The sequence below is a fragment of the Chiloscyllium plagiosum genome, unplaced genomic scaffold (genome assembly GCF_037043375.1).
Source record: "Chiloscyllium plagiosum isolate Xiang-an unplaced genomic scaffold, Cpla_swu_hap1 HiC_scaffold_17, whole genome shotgun sequence".
In the NCBI taxonomy this organism is placed as follows: domain Eukaryota; kingdom Metazoa; phylum Chordata; class Chondrichthyes; order Orectolobiformes; family Hemiscylliidae; genus Chiloscyllium; species Chiloscyllium plagiosum.
The window spans coordinates 7610633-7628684 of record NW_028270155.1 but is presented as its reverse complement, the minus strand read 5'-3'; the positions used below and the strand labels follow the sequence as shown (position 1 = coordinate 7628684).

Sequence of the window (18052 nt, the reverse complement as noted above, 5' to 3'; positions counted from 1 at the left end):
ACAGAGCAGACAGAGGGGAAATAACACATTGATTCAGGATAGAGAGACGGGTTATGGGGCAGACATGGAGCACAGACAGGCAGATATGGGGTGGACAGAGGGAAGGGAGAAAGCAGCATAGAGTAGATACAAGGCAGAGAGATATAGGTAGGGATACAGGGAGAAAAAAACAGGTAGATATATACAGGACAGAGAGAGAGAGATGGGAAATATTATAGATACAGAGCAGAGATAGGGAATGGGGGTAGATACAGGACACAGAGATAGGGATATGGGGTAGACACAGTGCTGGAAGATAGGGATACTTAACAATCACAGGGCAGAGAGGGAGGATATGTTGTAGACACAAGGTACAAAGTGGGGGATATGGGGTAGATGCAGAGTGGAGAGAAGGTGATATGAGGTCGATGGGGTGTTGGTGAGAGGAGGATATAGCATAGGTGCAGGGTAGTGAGAGGGGGACATGGGGTAAGTCATGAAGCATAAAGAGAAGAATATGGAGAAGATATGGGACAGGGGGAAGGGGATATGAAATCCTCACAGTGTGCTGACACAATTTGATCAAAAGTCAGAAGGAATTAGTTATTTACAGCATAAGGACATCAGAATGAAGCACACGGGTAGTGTGAGATACAACCATGGAAGGCTAGTAAAAGACAGTTGAACACAGACATAAAAAGAGACCCATCCACTTATCAACAAAGGATGGTGACTGGAAGGTGAAACATTACTGACATTTCTCCTCAGCGGCTGTACCCAACCAGCTCCTGCATGAGCCCTTATCTACCAACTCAAGACACTCCAGAATGGTTTCTAGAATCTTCCTGGTCATTATTTCTTGTCTTCAATATCTTCCCTCAGGAAAAGTAAACATGGATTTGCAGGAACCCTCTATCCTTGCGATCACCATCTCTACTGCAGCCAACAGTTAGTCTTCCACAGTTTACCCCCTGCAGCTCATAATGAATGGGGAGAGAGTTACCCATATGTAAATTTTAGCCCAACAAATGTTAATCTGAAATTCTCTGGCATTCCTTGACCTTACACCCACCAGGGCTGTCCAGAAAAAAGAATTGAATCTTCTTCAGAAGGTTACAGCTGAATCAAACAGTTCCTGGAGCTGAGTGAGGCTTCAGTGTCATCAGTACATTGTATTTAATTCACCTTACAATGCTTATCAATCCATTCCTATTTAAAGGAAACAGCCCATTCTCCAAGGCACAATGTTTGGCCTAAAATATGACCCTGTTAGATTGGACTGGTGAAGAAATGGGTGGGGCCATCGCTTTATTTTTGTCTGAGGCTGATCAAAGCAATCCATCTGCCTACTCAATCGGATTTCTCAGTGGACCCCTCCCTTCTGTCATCCTGCATTCCCATTCTGTTGATAATTAAACCAGAAAAAAATATAGCATCTCTAAGGTCCTATTTTCTTGATTGCTTCACATTGATTGGGAGCTTCCTTATCAGATTACTGTAAGACTGGTTATTCCAAATGAATGTCATTAAAATCTTATTAGCTCCCAATCACTTGTGATAATAGAGTCAAGCAATGATCGGAATATCCCTTTTTCTAATTAGGCTCTGTGATACTCATGATTAAAAGCAGGGTCATAGAGGTCACGGGGAGATGAAATAAAGAGCAGCAGAATTATTCTCCCTGAGACTGAAGTGATAAATGGTTGGCGTCTCTGCAGCCTGACAGGGCTTTTGGTGCAGTTAGTGATCAGACTGCAATTGAAGGCTGAGATGTCCCCAACCCCCAACACCTCCAAAGACTGCACCGCAATAAATTATATCATCCAAGGCAATCTCTCACTGCTCCGGAGGTGTGGAAAATAATCAGCAAAGGCTGAACACGCTGCTCTGGGACAGAGAAATCTCTCAGAATGCGGTCTATTACACTTCCGCAGTAATAGATCTCTGAGGGCTACCTTAACAGAAAGGTGGGCCTTTCATTTAGCATAAAGTTTGAATGACGGCATCTGACATTGTAACATTTCATGAGCACTGTCCTGTCCTGCTCTGTCCTGCCAGGGTCAGAAACTTGGGCTCATGCCTTTCTCAGACTCCGAGGCCAGAATGTTGGTCCAGTGGGATGGTTGGGGGGGTGCAGAGGAGAGATGGTGAGGGCGGGGTGGACGGAGGGTGGTGGGCAGGGAATGACAGAGGATGGGTTCAGAGAGGTCACCCAGACAGAATATGGACGGGAGGATGAGAATGTGAGAGTGAAGAGACAGAAGGATACAGGGAGAAGGAGGACACTGCAGCATTGAGAGTGGAGAGAAGATGATACACGGGAATGTGACATCGAGAATGTGCAGGGAGGGCAGTGGGAGAGGGGTAATGGCAGTGGGGAGAAGAGCAAAGGCTGTGGGGAGAGCGGTGAAGGCAACGGGAGAGAAGGATGCCTGGTCAGGATGCAAACAAGGACACAATGGAAATTGGGGTAGAAGCAGATTGCTGCAGAGAGAAAGTTCTGAGGGGTATGAGGTGCCAAAGGAGGAGGGGGAGAGGTTGAGGGACAGGACAGTAAATGCATTAGCATAGATTTATACTTCAGTCACAACATTAAAATCTACTCAAGGAAAAGACAGGTTGTTCTGCTTTCAAGTGCTTTTTGTTAATGCTATAACGAAATTGACGAATTGGGACATTGTTTCGAAAGCACAAACTTTTAAAGCGTGTATCGATTATAATGTGACTCTAGCGCCATTAATTTAAATGGTGCTTCCATTACACGATATTCTTATAACACAAGAATTGCACAAGAACAGAACTACCAAATTATAGTAGAACCGACTGTGTATGCTGAGTATATTACTGTAAACTGATGCTTGAAAACATGGGGTGGTCTTGGGGAGGAATGGAATTACATCTGAGTGGGGTCAGTTGTGGGTTGGACATTGCACTCACTCCTACTATCTATCTCCACTAACGTTAATTATCACCCCTTTACTGTTCACCCCACTGGCATATTCAGGGGATAATAATAACTCAAGTAGGATAGGAAACATCTCCAGTCATTTTGTTCACAAACTAAATACAGAGAAAACCCAAAAACACCTTCTGCTGGCTGTACCACATGCTAACCCTGTTCACTCATCACTATCCTTCAAGCTCGCTGCTTTCTGAGCTAGAGGTTCCGTCATTTTAAATTCTCATCCTTGATTTCAAACCATACCTCACCCTCACCAGTTCTGTTACCTCCACCAGCCCCACAAGTCTTCAAGGTTTCTGCAGAACTCCACCTCTGGACTCTGCAGCATCCTTAATGTTAATCACTCCACTACTGGCTGTCTTTGCTTTCACAGCTTGAGTCTTAAGCTTTGCAATTGCCCTAAATCTCTCCTTTATCCTTTATTCTTTATTCACTTAGAGGCTGTGGGCATCACTGGCTGAGGCAGCATCTATTGCCCATCCTTAGTTGACCCTTGAGAAGGTGGTGGTGAGCTGCCTTCTTGAACCGCTGCAGCCCATGTGCTGTGGGTTGAACCACAATCCCCTTAGGGAGGGAATTCCAGGATTTTGACCCAGTGACAGTGAAGGAATGGTGATATATTTCCAGTTCAGGATGGTGAATGGCTTGGAGGGGAATGTGAAGGATATGGTGTTCACATGTATCTGCTGTCCTTGTCCTTCTGGATGGAAGTGGGTTTGGAAGTCATTCTCTAACTTATTACTAAACAACCTGTTCAGACATGTCATGATGCACCTCTTGGGACAGATGATTCTTGAACATGGGCCTCCTACCCAGAGATAGGGATGTTACTACTGCACTACAAACATCCCTTAAAACCTATTTCTCTGCATGAACCTTTGAACAACAGCCTTAAATCTCCTTTCATGATTTGTGTTGCAGTTTTGGTTGACAATTGCTCTTTATTCTTTGTGATATGTTTTATTATCTTAGAGACACTTTAAGACATGAAAGCTGTTCTTTAAGGCAGAGCTAAAGTTCAACAGCTTACCTGTGCTATGTGTTATTGTGAAGTTTGGATTTGGAGCAATGCTAAAGGTCATCCTGGGTCCATTTGCACTTTCATCCTTGTCCACAGCATGAATTGTCTGGATGAGCTGTAATTAAAGAATCAGACACTGAATATCTAATCAATATTCGGAAATCAGGATTAATGAACACTTACTTTTCTCAGTCTGAAAATGGTTTAATTTTTGTCTGAAGATTAGATGGTCACTTTTGCATGTTACCACTCCCAAAGCAATGAGTTTACAAACCGTGACAAGATACTTGACAACCCTTGACAATAAGGTGTGGTGTCAAGGAACCTGAGCAAAACTGGAATCTATGGTAATCAGGGGGGAAACTCCTCACAGGTTGGAGTCCTTGGAAGGGAAGATAGTTGAGGTTGTTGGAGGTCAGTCACTTGAGCTCCAGGTCATCTTCGCAGAAGATCCTCAGGGTGGTGTCCTAGGTCCAAGTATCTTCAACTGTTCCATCAATGACTTTTCCTCCATTGTAAGGTCAGAAGTGGGGATGTTTGCAGATGACTGCACAATGCTCAGCACCATATGCAACTCCTCAGATACTGAAACAGTCCATGTTCAAAAGCAACAAGATCTGGACAAAATCCAGGCTTGGGCTGAGTAGTGACAAGTAATATTCATTCCATACAAATGCCAGGCAATGGCCACCTTTAATAAAGACAATCTAACCATAGTTCTTTAAGATTCAATGGCATTGTCATCTCTGAATCCCCTACTAATAATATCCTGGGAGATTACTATGGACAGATGACTACTGGACTGCCAGATAAATAGAAGAGCTACAATAACAAGTCAGAGATTAGAAATACTGCAGTGAGTAACCCACTTCCTCACTTTCCAAAGTCTGTCCAACATCAGCAAGGAATAACTCAAAAATATGTTGCAATACTTCCCTGGAAGAATGTAGTTCCAACAACAGTCAAGCAATTTGATATAATCCAGGGCAAAGCAGCCTATTTGATTGGCACCACCACCACCACATCAAGCACTATAGCAATGTTCATCATCAACAAGATGCACTGCAGAAATTCAGGAAGGCTCCTCAGACTGCACCTTCCAATGCATCTTTACCATCTCGAAGGACAAGGGCAGCAGATACATGGGAACATCACCCCATGCAAGTTCCCCTCCAAGCCACTCATCATCCTGACTTGGAAATGTATTGCTGTTGCAAATAACTTATCTTTATTTTTTTTTCTGATTGGGAAGGGATTAATGCTGTTTGCTCCAACAACGCAGGAAGATTTCTGCAGATGGATTGGCACCATCAGGTCTGTACAAAGTGAGATTCGGCTGGTAACTAGTATCTAGTCCATGGCCTGGTGACCACATTTTGATGGCAAAGGGCTTCTTCCTTGACAGCTGCTATATGATTGGCTCCCAGGTGCTGGTACAGCTTGTGGGTCTGAATGATATAGCCAGAAGCCTTCAGATCTCCAAAATATGAGGGACTGTTTCTCTATCTCTGCCATAGAAGATACCTTAATGCTTGATGAAAGCCAGTTTATTCCCCTTCATTAGTTAGAATAAGTTGTAGCTTTTAACCAATAGTCAAGGGATTTTACAATTTGTGAACCAGTTGCTGTCTGTAAGGAAGCGAAAATTACCTGGACAAGAGAAATAATTGAACACCAAGTTCTGTCAAGCAAATGGATCATCTCAGCAAACCATATAGACAGGGCTATTAAACCGCCATTCCAATTTTGCCCTCCACCATAATACCAATGTTTTTGTCTTTCCCCATATATGTGGAGTGGTAGGTTTATCAGGGAATTAAACAGTTTAATTAGTAGAGTTATACATCAACAATTCATAATTGCTTCCATCTCGCTAGAATCTATTTGTGTTAAGTACAAGAATCTTGTCTATGCTTTCCATTAACCTGAATTGTAGAAGAAAGATAAATTGGGGAATTTTGTGTGCTATGTTAAAGTCCTTAAGTTTTGTGCTGATTCTGGATACAATGAGGCTTGATTTGCGTGGTGCTAACCCAGAGAGGCTTGACACCATTCCTTCACTGTCACTGGGTCAAATTCCTGGGATTCCCTCCGTAACAACATTCTGGGTCTACCTACACCAAACAGACAGCAGTGGTTCAAGAAGGCAGCTCACCCCCACCTTCTCAAGGGGCAACTTGGAATGGACAATAAATGCTGGGCCCAGCCAGTGACACCAACATCCCCTGAATGAATAATGAATGTATAAGATTCTGAAGGAATTTGACAAGAGTAGCTGCTGAAAAGATGTTCTATGTGGGAGAGTCCAGAACTAGTGGCATTGTTTAGGAAATAAGGAATCTCTCATTAAGGCCAATTACAAAGTGAGAAATATGTCATATAATCAAACAGAGACAGTACAGTTTCATGTGGGAGAAATCACGATCGATTAATTGATTAGTCTTGCTTCAGAAAGAAACAAGCAGAAACAATAAAGGGGAGCCAGTCGATGTAATATATATTTGAATTTCCCAAAGGCATTGGATGAGGTACCACTGAGGTTGCTTAATAAGATAAAAGTCTATGATGTTGAGGATAGTATATTAGGTTGGGTAGAGGATTGGCTAACTCACAGATGATGAGAGAGATGTGATAAGGGGTACATTTTCAGGCTGGCAATCTATTAACTAGTGGAGTGCTTCAGGGAACAAATATCCCTACAGGATGGAAACAGGCCCTTCAGCCCAACAAGTCCACACTGACCCTCCGAAGAGTATCCCATCCAGACCTATTCCCCTAATCTATTACTCTACATTTCCCCTGACAATACATCTAATGTACACATCCCCGAACACTATGGGCAATTTAGTATGGCCAATTCACCTAACTTGCACATCTTTGGACTGTGGGAAGAAACTGGAGCATCCAGAGGAAACCCACGCAGACACGGGGAGAATGTGCAAACTCCACACAGACAGTCGCCTGAGGCTGGAATCGAACCCGGGTCTCTGGTGCTATGAGGCAGCAATGCTAACCACTGAGCCACCGTGGTGCCCCGTGGCCATAATTAATTTCTATATTTATTCAAACATAAATGAGAAAAGTGAATGTTGTATAGCCAAGCTTATGGATGACATAAAAAGTGGGAAAGCAAGGCAAAAAGAGCAAAAGGATATAGACAGGTTAATTGAGTTGGTAAAATCTTAGTAAATGGCATATATTGTGGAAAACTATGGGGTTATGCACGTTGACAGGAAGAATAGAGGGGTTGTGTATTATTTAATTAGAGAAAGATAACAGAAAGCTACAGCCCAGAGGGATTTGGGGGTCTTCATGTAAGAATCACAAAGAATCCAAGTTCAACAGGTAATCGGGAAGGCACATAGAATGTTGGCATTTATTTCAAAGGGAATGAAATATAAAAATAGGGAGGTATTGCTAAATCTGTACAAGGCGCTAGTCCAACCACAGCTAGAATACTGTGAACAGTTTTTGGCTCCTTATCCGAGGAGGGATGTACAGTATTTGGGAGCACGAGGGTGATCCTGATATGGAGTGATTTTCTTATGGGGAGATGTTGAGTTTTCTAGGATGCACCTATTGTAGTTTGAACAGACACAAGGAGACCTCATTGAACGATATTAGCCTCTTGGTGGGATAGACAGGGTAGATGTAGACAGGAATAAAAATAGAAGTTGCTTAAAAAGTTCAATAGGTTTCTGAGGAAGAGCTACTTGACCTGAAAGAGCTACTTGATCTGATTTTTCTCCACAGATGCTGCCAGACCGGCTGAGCTTTTCCAGCAACTTATGTTTTTAGTGAGTTTTGAGAAGATTGGTAGCTCAGGTTGAGGTTTTGGATGTAGGTTTGCTCACTGAACTGGAAGGTTCATTTCCAGACATTTCGTCACCCTACTAGGTAATATCTTCAGTGGGCCTCAGGCGAAGCATTGCTGATAATTCCTGCTTTCTATTTTCAGGATAAAGAACACCAACTAGCCACAAAAAGACATAACTCTCTCTTACTAATATCCTCACACCACTTCGACTGGGACAACACATCCATCCTAGGACAAGCCTAACAAAGACATGCACGAGAATTCCTAGAGGCATGCATTCCAACTGAAACTCTATCAACAAACACATCGAGTTAGACCCCATCTACCACCTCCTGAGAAAAGGAACAGGAAGTGACTTCACCACAGGAAATAACATCACCTGAGGAAATGACATTATCAACCCAAAGAAACCCAAACATCTATATAGAAAGTAGCAATTATCAGCATTGCTTCGCCTGAGGCCCACTGAAGATGTTACCTAGTAAGCTGACGAAATGTCTGGAAATGAACCTTCCAGCTCAGTGAGCAAACCTACATCCAATTTATGTTTTTGTTTCTGATACAAAACATCTGCAGTTCTTTCGGTAGACGTGGAGAGATTGATTCCCCTTGTGGATAAGTCTAGGACCAGAGGGCGTCAACTCAGAGTAAGAGTTTGCTCATTTAAGACAGAGATGAGCAGAAATTTATTCTGCTAGATAGTAGTCGATCTGTTGAATTTTTATTGGACAGGCAGAGAGAAACTAGCTAGTTTAGTACATTTGAATTTTTAGGGTTATGGACAAAAGGCAGGAAAGTGGAGTTGAGGATTCTCAGAAACAAAAACAGAAGTTGCTGGAAAAGCTCAGCAGGTCTGGAAGCATCTGTGAAGAGAAATCAGAGTTAACATTTTGGGTTCGATGACCCTTCCTCAGAACTGATGGTAGCAAGGAAAATTTTGATTTATAGGCGGAAGACAGAGTGAGGGGAGGGGATAATGAATAAACAATCAGTGGGGATAGAGCTCAAAGAGAGAGAGGACAACAGTTGAACAGACAAAAGTGTCAATAATGATCTGGCTGAGAGGATGAATAGCTGTTAATGTGGACTGTTAGTGGCTAACGATACTAGTGTGTTATGGCAGACTGTGTGATAACAAGGCCTGGTGTGTGGGTAGAGGGTTTGGACATGGGAGGGTTCAGGCCCTGAAGTTATTAAACTCGATATAGAATCCAGAGGGCTGCAGGGACCCAAGTGGGAAATGAGGTGCAACAACCTCCATGAACAATTAATCATCCTCACAGACAGATCATTATCCACTCCTTTATCTGCCCAACTGTCCTCTCTCTTTGGGTTCTATTCCCATCCATCATTTACTCCTTATTCTCTCTCCCCATGCCCTATCTTCTGCCTATAAACCAACACTTTCCTAGCTACCATCAGTTCTAAGGAAGGGTCACCAGACTTAAAACGTTAATTTTGATTTCTCTGCAAAGATGCTGCCGCAGTTGATGAGCTTTTCCAACAACCTTCTGTTTTTGTTTCTGATTCACATCATCCACATGTCTTTTGGTTCTTCATTGAGGATGATCAGATCAGAGATGATCTCATTGAATGGTGGAGCAGACTTGAGGGGCTGAAAGGCCTACTTCTGTCCCTACATCTTACAGACCAAGGTAAGTAAAGGAATGTTTTTCTCCAACACGTGAGTTTGTGGAATTTTTCCCCCGAAGGTTGAAACTCTAGATATTTTCCAATATTCTCAAGCCACTCAACAATGCTGAGAAATCCAACCAGATTGTTTGAAATTGCCAAAGATACTCACCTTTCCTGTCTTTGCATTTTCACACATATCCACTTCATAAGGGTTGGCAAATTCTGGTGCGTTGTCATTAACGTCCTGGATTTTGATAGCTACCTGAGCACGTGAAGACTGGAGTTGGCTGTCTGTGAAGAAGGTGAGATTTATTAATAAGCAAACAATGTACAAAGGAAGGAAAAAAAAGCTAACATCAACCACAGGGCAATCAACGGAGCCAAATCTGGAGTGAAATTTAAACTCATGCCTATCTTGTCAACGCAGAGAATTGCTGGAGAGACTCAGCAGGTCTGGAAGCATTTCTGGAGTGAGAAATTGAGTTAATCTTTTGAGACCAGCATGGCTTCTTTAGAACAATTGACCCACAAAAATGCTCCCCACTCAGAACAAAGCTTAGAGACAGGACTAAATATGGTCTATGTGGGAAGTGGCTCAAGGAAGGTGTGATAACCTCTCAGAATCAGTCGAACTCTCAGAGTCAGGTGAATGGGTTTTCATTCCAACATAATTGCCTATGGTAATTCGAAATCAAGCTTCAAATTTAAATGATAGTCTGTAACACAGACAGTAGCTGACAACCCCAATTCTGACTGAAATCTGGACTCCATGTTTCACTGGCTTAGCAGTTTTGTGCCAACCGTAAAAGGTGCAACATCTGAAAAAATAGGATGAATTAAGTTAAAATTTATTCAAGATTGGATGAGGAGCTGAAAGCTCAATAAGAACAGCACTTAGATATGAAATACTGCATACAGTTCTTTGGGAAAGTAACTTCAACATGCCAAAGTTAACCTGAAATCAGTGCCATAGAAACTAAAGACTTGTAAGCTATACTGCACTGAAAAGCAATCTAATGGTCACACACAGTAACATTTTGCCACAATGACAATGATTTGTCATTTGATCTTGTGATCTTACTCACAGGAAGTTTTGACCAGATTAGTGCTTAGCCAAATGCCAATCAGATGGAGCATTCCTCAGGTCAACCAAGCTGTTTGTTGGAAATGGTAACCCCAAATTACTAGAGCATTGCAGACAATGAAAGAGTGTGTGTGTGTGTGTGTGTGTGTGTGTCTGTCTGTCTGTTTCTGTGTGTGTGTGCCCATGTGTGCATGTGTGAGTTAATGTGCGTGTGTATCTGTTTTTGTGTCTTGTGTGCATGTGTGAGTGTGTGTCTGTGTGTGTGTCTCTCTGTGTGTATGTGTGTGTCTGTGTGTGTAGCAAGCTGTGTTTATTGATATAAATTCAAACATAAATCCAAATCACAGATAGTAACTATTTGCCCTGTCTAAATATTTAGCTCAGTTCAGACTGAAGGAATGTCTATTTAAAGTTATTTGCTTCTTAACCAGAACTTGATAAGGGAATTGATATAGAGGGCAGTAATAGTTTCATGCAGCATGTGTTCATTGAGTTGCAGTAGGTCTTGTGGGAAAACGGGTAATGCTGGATCAGTTAACTGGTTGGCCAGCATGCATCAGATTGGTTCTAACAGAGAACCCAACTGGTTCCCCAAGTGGGGAACATTTTGGATTTGTCCTCTTCACTCTCCAATTGAAGATCTCTGAGGGTTGAGCCTGCTTTTGGAAAGGGAACTGAAGAAAAATAAACGTTACTCTCCTCAGAAATTACCTGGTTAGATGGATTCACCTGAGCATTATTTGGCACTGCAGTGGACATGTGCACCAGAGCTTGAAATAGCTTTCTGATTTTTAAGGCTTTGATGCTTGTAATTACAGACTAGACCCAAAAATTGACCTTTATAATGAATAGAGGAAACTTTAAAAAATTTTATCACACCTCTTAAGCTGCTAGTGTCACTGACAGAATTTTTAATTTGTTAAATATATAATCAAAGTGTTTTAATAGACCAGACTAATGGGTGTTCTTGCACTGAAGAATAATTTATAAATGGTTCTAGCAGCCAGTTTTTGTGAATTTAAAAATAAAGTTATTTTTTGTCACAATGTGTCCTGAAGGTTTAAAAGTTGATGTCTCAGACAAATTACCATGCACACAAAGATTACATGCTAATGAAAAAAAGCATAAAAATGATTGAATGTGGAATCATTTCAATCACTTTTGTAATAGGCCTGTAGTTTCTTGGATGAATTGAAGTCTTAGCTGGTGTAGGGAATCTTGTAAAAGCAAAAGATTTTCAGTAGCTTCTTTTCATTTAATTGGTGGGAGATCATTGGTCAGGTGAACCTGAAGTTGGAACAAACTTGGCTGCATATTGGTCTTTCAGCTGATCCAGTCATTTTTCCGATAGTGTTTCACATGACATCTGTCTCAGAACACACTTTGATGCTACTTTTGAAAGCAAGCAACAGGCGTAACTTCTTTAACCCATGTGACTTGTCCTAAGACCAAAGTCCTTTTCAAAATAAAGTGATGTGTTAAGCCAATGAACATCGTGCCTTGTGGCTTTTCATAGCTTGTGAGTTTGAGAGAGCCAAGTATTTAATGGGTACTAGCGGAGCCATCACTATATAATGGAAGGTTGATAAGATTCATTTCATATTCACCTCACATTCATGGTTCAACAGATCCATTGTCCAGATTAAGGTAGAATGATGTGTTGGTATAATCTGGACTTGTTTGTTGATGGTTCACCTTTAAGCAAAGGAACTCTAGAATTTCATAAGTGGCTGTGATGGTCCATATTTAGTTAGGTACTTGCTTTTCAGGTCTGTCTGCAGTTGTAAAAATGCAACTTTAAGATTTATAACACCTTCCTGTCTACACTGGGCATGACAATAAGATATAGCAATATGGAACAGAAGCCATTCAGCAAGTCATTAATGTGCCAGCCAAAACAAAAGCTATCAAATCTGATCCCATTATCCAGCTTTGCAGGCCACAACGCTTCATGTAGATCCATGGGTGCTTAAAAATGGATGAGCATATCTGCTGTACCGCTATTAATCAGTGACTTCCAGACCCCTAGCACTTTATGAGTGAAAACATTTCTACCACATTACCTCTGATATCTCTACAAATTCCTTTAAATCTGTGCCTCCTATTTAGTGATGCCTTTCTTACTCTAACAGGCCCTTCCTATCCACATTGTCCAAGTCTCTTACAATTTTATTACATTTCCCTTCAGACTCTGCAGTTCTGAAGAAAACAAAGTCAGCCTATCCAATCTTTTGTCAGAGTGAAAACTGTCTATTCTTTCTCAATCTCCTCTGTACCTTCTCAAGTGGACCTGCATTCTTCTTGTGAAGTGCTGAGCAGTATTGTACGTCCTACTCTTATCTCGGTCGAAAAGTGTGGCGCTGGAAAAGCACAGCTGGTCAGGCAGCATCCGAGGAGCAGGAGAGTTGACATTTCAACTGCAATGCTAATAAGGTGTCAGAACTCTGTCCATTGTTCTTATACAATTCCAGCACAATCTCCCTGCCCTTAGCACTCTGGTTCTCAGGCAATGAAGGGAAGTGCTCCATATGTTTTTTTGACTACCTCAACATGAGGCCAGCACAGTGGCTCTGTGGTTAGAACTGCTACCTCACAGAGCTAGGGTCCTGGGTTTGATTCCACCCTCTGGCAACTGCCTGTGTGGAGCTTACACACACTCTCCATGTCTGTGTGGGTTTCCTCTGGTTTTCTCCCAACAGTCCAAAGATGTGCAGGTTAGCTCGATTACTATGGGAACTACAGGGTGACATGGATGGGGTGGGATGCTATTTGGAGGGTCAGTATGGACTCAATAGGCTGAACAGGCGAAAGTGAGGACTGCAGATGCACTCTGGTACCTCAATAGGCTGAATAGCCTGCTTCCATACTGTAGGGAGTCTATGATTCTCTCCTAAATGTTCTGCTACCTTTCAGTTCTCCCACATCTTTCAAAATGCTACCATTTATTGTCTGCAAATCATTGTTTGTCCTCCCCGAATGCATAATCTCTCTGAACTGAATTCCTTTTGATACTTGCTGCACTCCCTTCCCCCCCCTGCTCCCACCCTGACCAGGTCATTGATATCTTCGAGGAGAAAGTGAGGACTGCAGATGCTGGAAATCAGAGTTGAAAATGTGTTGCTGGAAAAGCGCAGCAGGTCAGGCAGCATCCAAGGAGCAGAAGAATCGACGTTTCAGGCATAAGCCCTTCCTGAAGATGGGCTTATGCCCGAAACATCAATTCTCCTGATCCTTGGATGCTGCCTGACCTGCTGCGCTTTTCCAGCAACACATTTTCAGCTCAGGTCATTGATATCCCCCTGCAGCCCACAGCTTTCATCAACACTTCCAAACTTATATATTACATGCAACACTGAATGCTGCAATAAAGAGGCTTTTATTTCCACAGGCTCAATATGAAATGGCAATGAGCTATGCAACCATCTGTTTCACTGTCAGCGCTCTCGATTCTGAATGAAGAGGTTGGTAATGCTAATCCCATCACAGGGAATTGTGCACACAATGTACACTCACACCCCAGTACTGTTCTATGAACCTCCTGCTGGTAACCAAGTCCCCATTTCCTTCTCTGATGGACCCATGCTACTACTTCAAACAAAAATGAGAATTCTTCCAGGATCATTTAACCTTCAAACAACATCACTCCAAACAGAATACCCAGTTATTACGTCACTGTGGCAGCTTGCTGTTGCAAACTGGATTGAGTGATTCCCTATAATATGACAGTGACTGTACATCAAAATGCTTTGTCTGCTGTGAGGAGATCCCAAACGACCAAAACTAAACCACTCATACCAATCGAAACTGAGAAAACATGGCTAGGCCATTCAGCCCTCCCAGCCTGCTCTGTTATTCAAAACAAGAGAAACTGAGGACTGCAGATGCTGGAGAGTCAGAGTCAAAAGATGTAGCACTGGAAAAACACAGCAGGTCAGGCAACAGCAAGGGTGGCACGGTGGCTCAGGGGTTAGCACTGCTGCCTCATAGCACCAGGGACCTCGGTTCAAACCCAGCCTCGGGCAACTGTCTGTGTGGAGTTTGCACGCTCTCCCTGTGTCTGCGTGGGTTTCTTCCCACAGTCCAAAAAATGTGTGTGCAGGTTAGGCTGAATTGGCCATTCTAAATTGCCCATAGTGTTAGGGGTATTAGTCAGGGGTAAATGTAGGGGAATGAGTCTAGGTGGGTTACTCTTTGGAAGGTCAGTATGAACTTGTTGGGCCGAAGGGCCTTTTTCCACAGTGTAGGGAATATAACCTGAGGAGCAGGGGAGTTGACGTCTCAGGCATAAGCCTTTCATCTTTCCTGATGAAATGGTCAACTCTCCTGTTCCTCAGATGCTGCCTGACCTGCTGTGCTTTTCCAGCGCCACACTTTTTGACTTTGTTATTCCCTTTAGTTCTAAGAACTATTTTGTAGTGATTGGAACTAGGTGGATCACATTAACAATGAGATCCCTGATTGTGGTTGTTATCCTGGGCCAATCAGGAACCCCTGGCTGACTGAGATAAACAGGGGATTTAGAATCTCCTCACTTTAGGGACTGACTCCAAGCTGGCTGGCCACAGCCAGTGTACTGTGCACATGTAAATAAAGGGTGACTTGGTGATGGGATACCGGCCTCTGGGCAGTTATTTCATAGATCTAACTCCATCTTGGAAACTCAGAATCAATTCTTTCTACTCGAATTTAAACAAGTGTCTAATTTTGAGTCTCAATCATTAGTTGGTCTCAGCTGAAGCACCTGTAGAGGACACTGTCATTCACATTCGCCACAGCAGGAGAGGTTGAGTTTGATCAGAACTCCAACTCTTGTAGACTCGATCCTGCTTTCCAGCAACTGAAATTGAATTAGTCTGTTTGTAACCACGGTGTCACATATTTGCACCATCATTGCCATCATCCGTCTCTGCCTTTGTAACATTGTTTGACTGATCTCATAACAATCAGCTGGTCTACACGTAGAAATCTCATTCACTACGTGTAGGTTTCACTATCTCTACATGACCTTGGTGAACATCCCACATTCTAGTTTCAATGAAAATGCAATCAGTGAAAACACATCTGCACACCAAGTCTCCTTGACTCACCACCCAGGCATCCATTGATCCACACAGGTTTTCATTCAAAAAATGCCAAGATTTTAAGCCTCATGCTATTTTTCAACTCCACCCTTGATTTATCCCCTTCCCACCTCCGTAACTCTTCCAGCCCCACAGCTCCCCAAGATCTCTTGCACTTCTGAGTCTGGCCTCATGAGCAATCCTGATCTTAATCACTTCACCGTTGGTTCACTACCGCCCAGCCTCTCTTTCCCTATTCAGGCAGCCTGACTGCAAAAGTTATTGTCAGAATTAAATAAGTTGGAGAGAGCCACACTCCAACTTATTAACCTTACAAAGAAAAATGTACTGTCTGTCACACAAATGATTTATCTAGTATATGAATTTCGGTGACAGTGTAATGCCAGGTATGTAGGGTGTATGTCCTAAGCACTGGCAGATCATATCAAACAGCATGCCATGACAGCTGGTCATGACCAGCAAGATATTGACCGTATCCAGGGAGCCCACCTTTTCAAAATCCAAAGTAGGTATCTGCAGCATCGGATGTGATGCTATGATAGGACAGCATTTGCTAAATAATCCCAAGTGCTCTAAGAATTTCGCTGACCACCAATTTAGGATTGTCGGTTGGCAATGTGCTGTCCCCTCGCACATATTAGACGCTATGTTCATGAATACATGAGCCTCTGTTCTTTGCAGATGGAAAGAACACATACAGACACTGGACAAACTGGGCAAAGGCCATTCATTGGTTCATTTCTCGGGGCAATGCCTTGACCAATCAAATCGGCCTTTCCAGATTAAATTTAAACAAACCTTAGCCGCCATTATTTAACTGGCACGTTCTTGGAAGCCAAGCTTCCATTCACGGAGTCCATTTACATTTCTCAGTGCCATAGAAAGGCTGCCAAAATCATCACAGGCCCCTCCCACTCAGTAATGTTCTCTTACAACTGGATGTAGGCTTTCTCTCTGAGCTGTAAGGTTCATTTTCAGACGTTTCATCACCGTACTAGGTAACATCTTCAGTGAACCTCCGGACGAAGACTCACTGATAATGTTACCCAGTATGGCGACGAAACATCTGAAAATGAACCTTTCAGCTCAGCGAGCAAACTTACAACCAGAATCTCCACCTGAGCAATAAATCTTATCAAACGCACTCTCTTACAACCTCTTCCATCAGGCAGAAGATGCAGAAGCTTGAATATATGCACAAACAGGCTCAAGAACAGCTTTTTCCCTGATGAATGGATCCTCTAACTTCAAATAATGTTGATCTTGCTTTGTGTAACTCCTAAGCAGCTGCAACCTTGTATGTCTCACTCTGTCTAAGTACCCCCTGATTTGTATGTCTTTGTTTGCTATGATCTGCCTGTACTGTTCACCAAACAAAGCTTTTCACTGTGTTTAGGTACACGTGACTACAATAAATCAAAACAATTCAAATGTATCAATCATTATCCATCTGCCAACCAATCAGCAGTCTCTTCTCAGACATTGTAAATTTATTGTCCACCATAACATGGGCACTTCCTGCAAATTGTCCTCACAGGTGCAAGATGAAAAGGTTCAAAAAATCTTTCTCAACAATACTTACAGAACATTGCTGCTCCTATTAAACTGGGAGACCTCAGATTGACCTCCCAGCTCTGAGAGCCCATCCAGCGTCAGTCCTTCCAGTGTGAGTTCACCTTCTAGTCAATAATTGGCTCCTCCAGAGAAAATCAATGTTTCCCACACTGTGGGGTTTCTAACTCAAAATTTAGCCCAGCAGTGCGCTTTAGCAGGAAAACTTCTGACATTTTGGACTGCTTTGCTTATCGGTTGTATCAAACTGTTTAATGGGCACAGAAAAAAAATTTCCAGACTTGCAAGCAAAGCCAAGAAACAAATCTGACAGACAGCCTGATATATTTCCTGTTTTTCTTTGGGTTGTGGTGGTGGAAAGGGCGGCTCAGAAGTTAGCATGGCTGCCTCACAGTGCCAGGGACCCAGGTTCGATTCTAGTCTCGGATGACTGCCTGTGTGGAGTTTGCATGTTCTCCCCGTGTCTGTGTGGGTTTCTTCCAGGTGTCCTGGTTTCCTCCCACAATCTAAGGATGTGTAAGCTAGATAGATTGGTCATGTTAAATTACCCATAGTATTCAGGGATATGCTCAGTGGGTTAGCCATGGGAAAGATAAGGGGGTGGGTCTGGGTGGTATGTCCTTCAGTGGCTTGGTGTGGGCTGAATGGCCTGTTTCCATACTGTAGGGAGTCTGTGTGCAGAAGCAATGGAAATATTCAGTATGCGTGCAGAGATTCAATTGGTACAGTTCACACTAAGATCTTTTGTTACTTTGCAGTCAAAAAAATAGCCCAGGAGTCTTCTTCTGTAAAAGCTGGAATGATGAAGAACTGACTGAGGGAATTTTCACTTGCACTGGGGAATTGGATCATGCTTTCAGCGTGAGCCACAGAAACCTACGGAAGCTACAATCAGTGTAAC

At 42.7% G+C, this 18052-nt stretch overlaps 1 protein-coding gene across 2 annotated transcripts in view; it reads right to left on the bottom strand.

The window, feature by feature from the left end:
* The window catches only part of LOC122558218 (cadherin-11), a 243136-nt gene that overhangs the window by 23096 nt on the left and 201988 nt on the right, over positions 1-18052 (bottom strand). For both annotated transcript variants that reach the window (XM_043706549.2, XM_043706546.2), the window contains exons 10-11: positions 9584-9705; positions 3972-4077 (exon numbers count right to left, since the gene is read on the bottom strand). In XM_043706549.2, coding sequence (XP_043562484.1) covers positions 3972-4077; positions 9584-9705 — 228 coding nt within the window. The remainder of the gene's footprint in view (positions 1-3971; positions 4078-9583; positions 9706-18052) is intronic.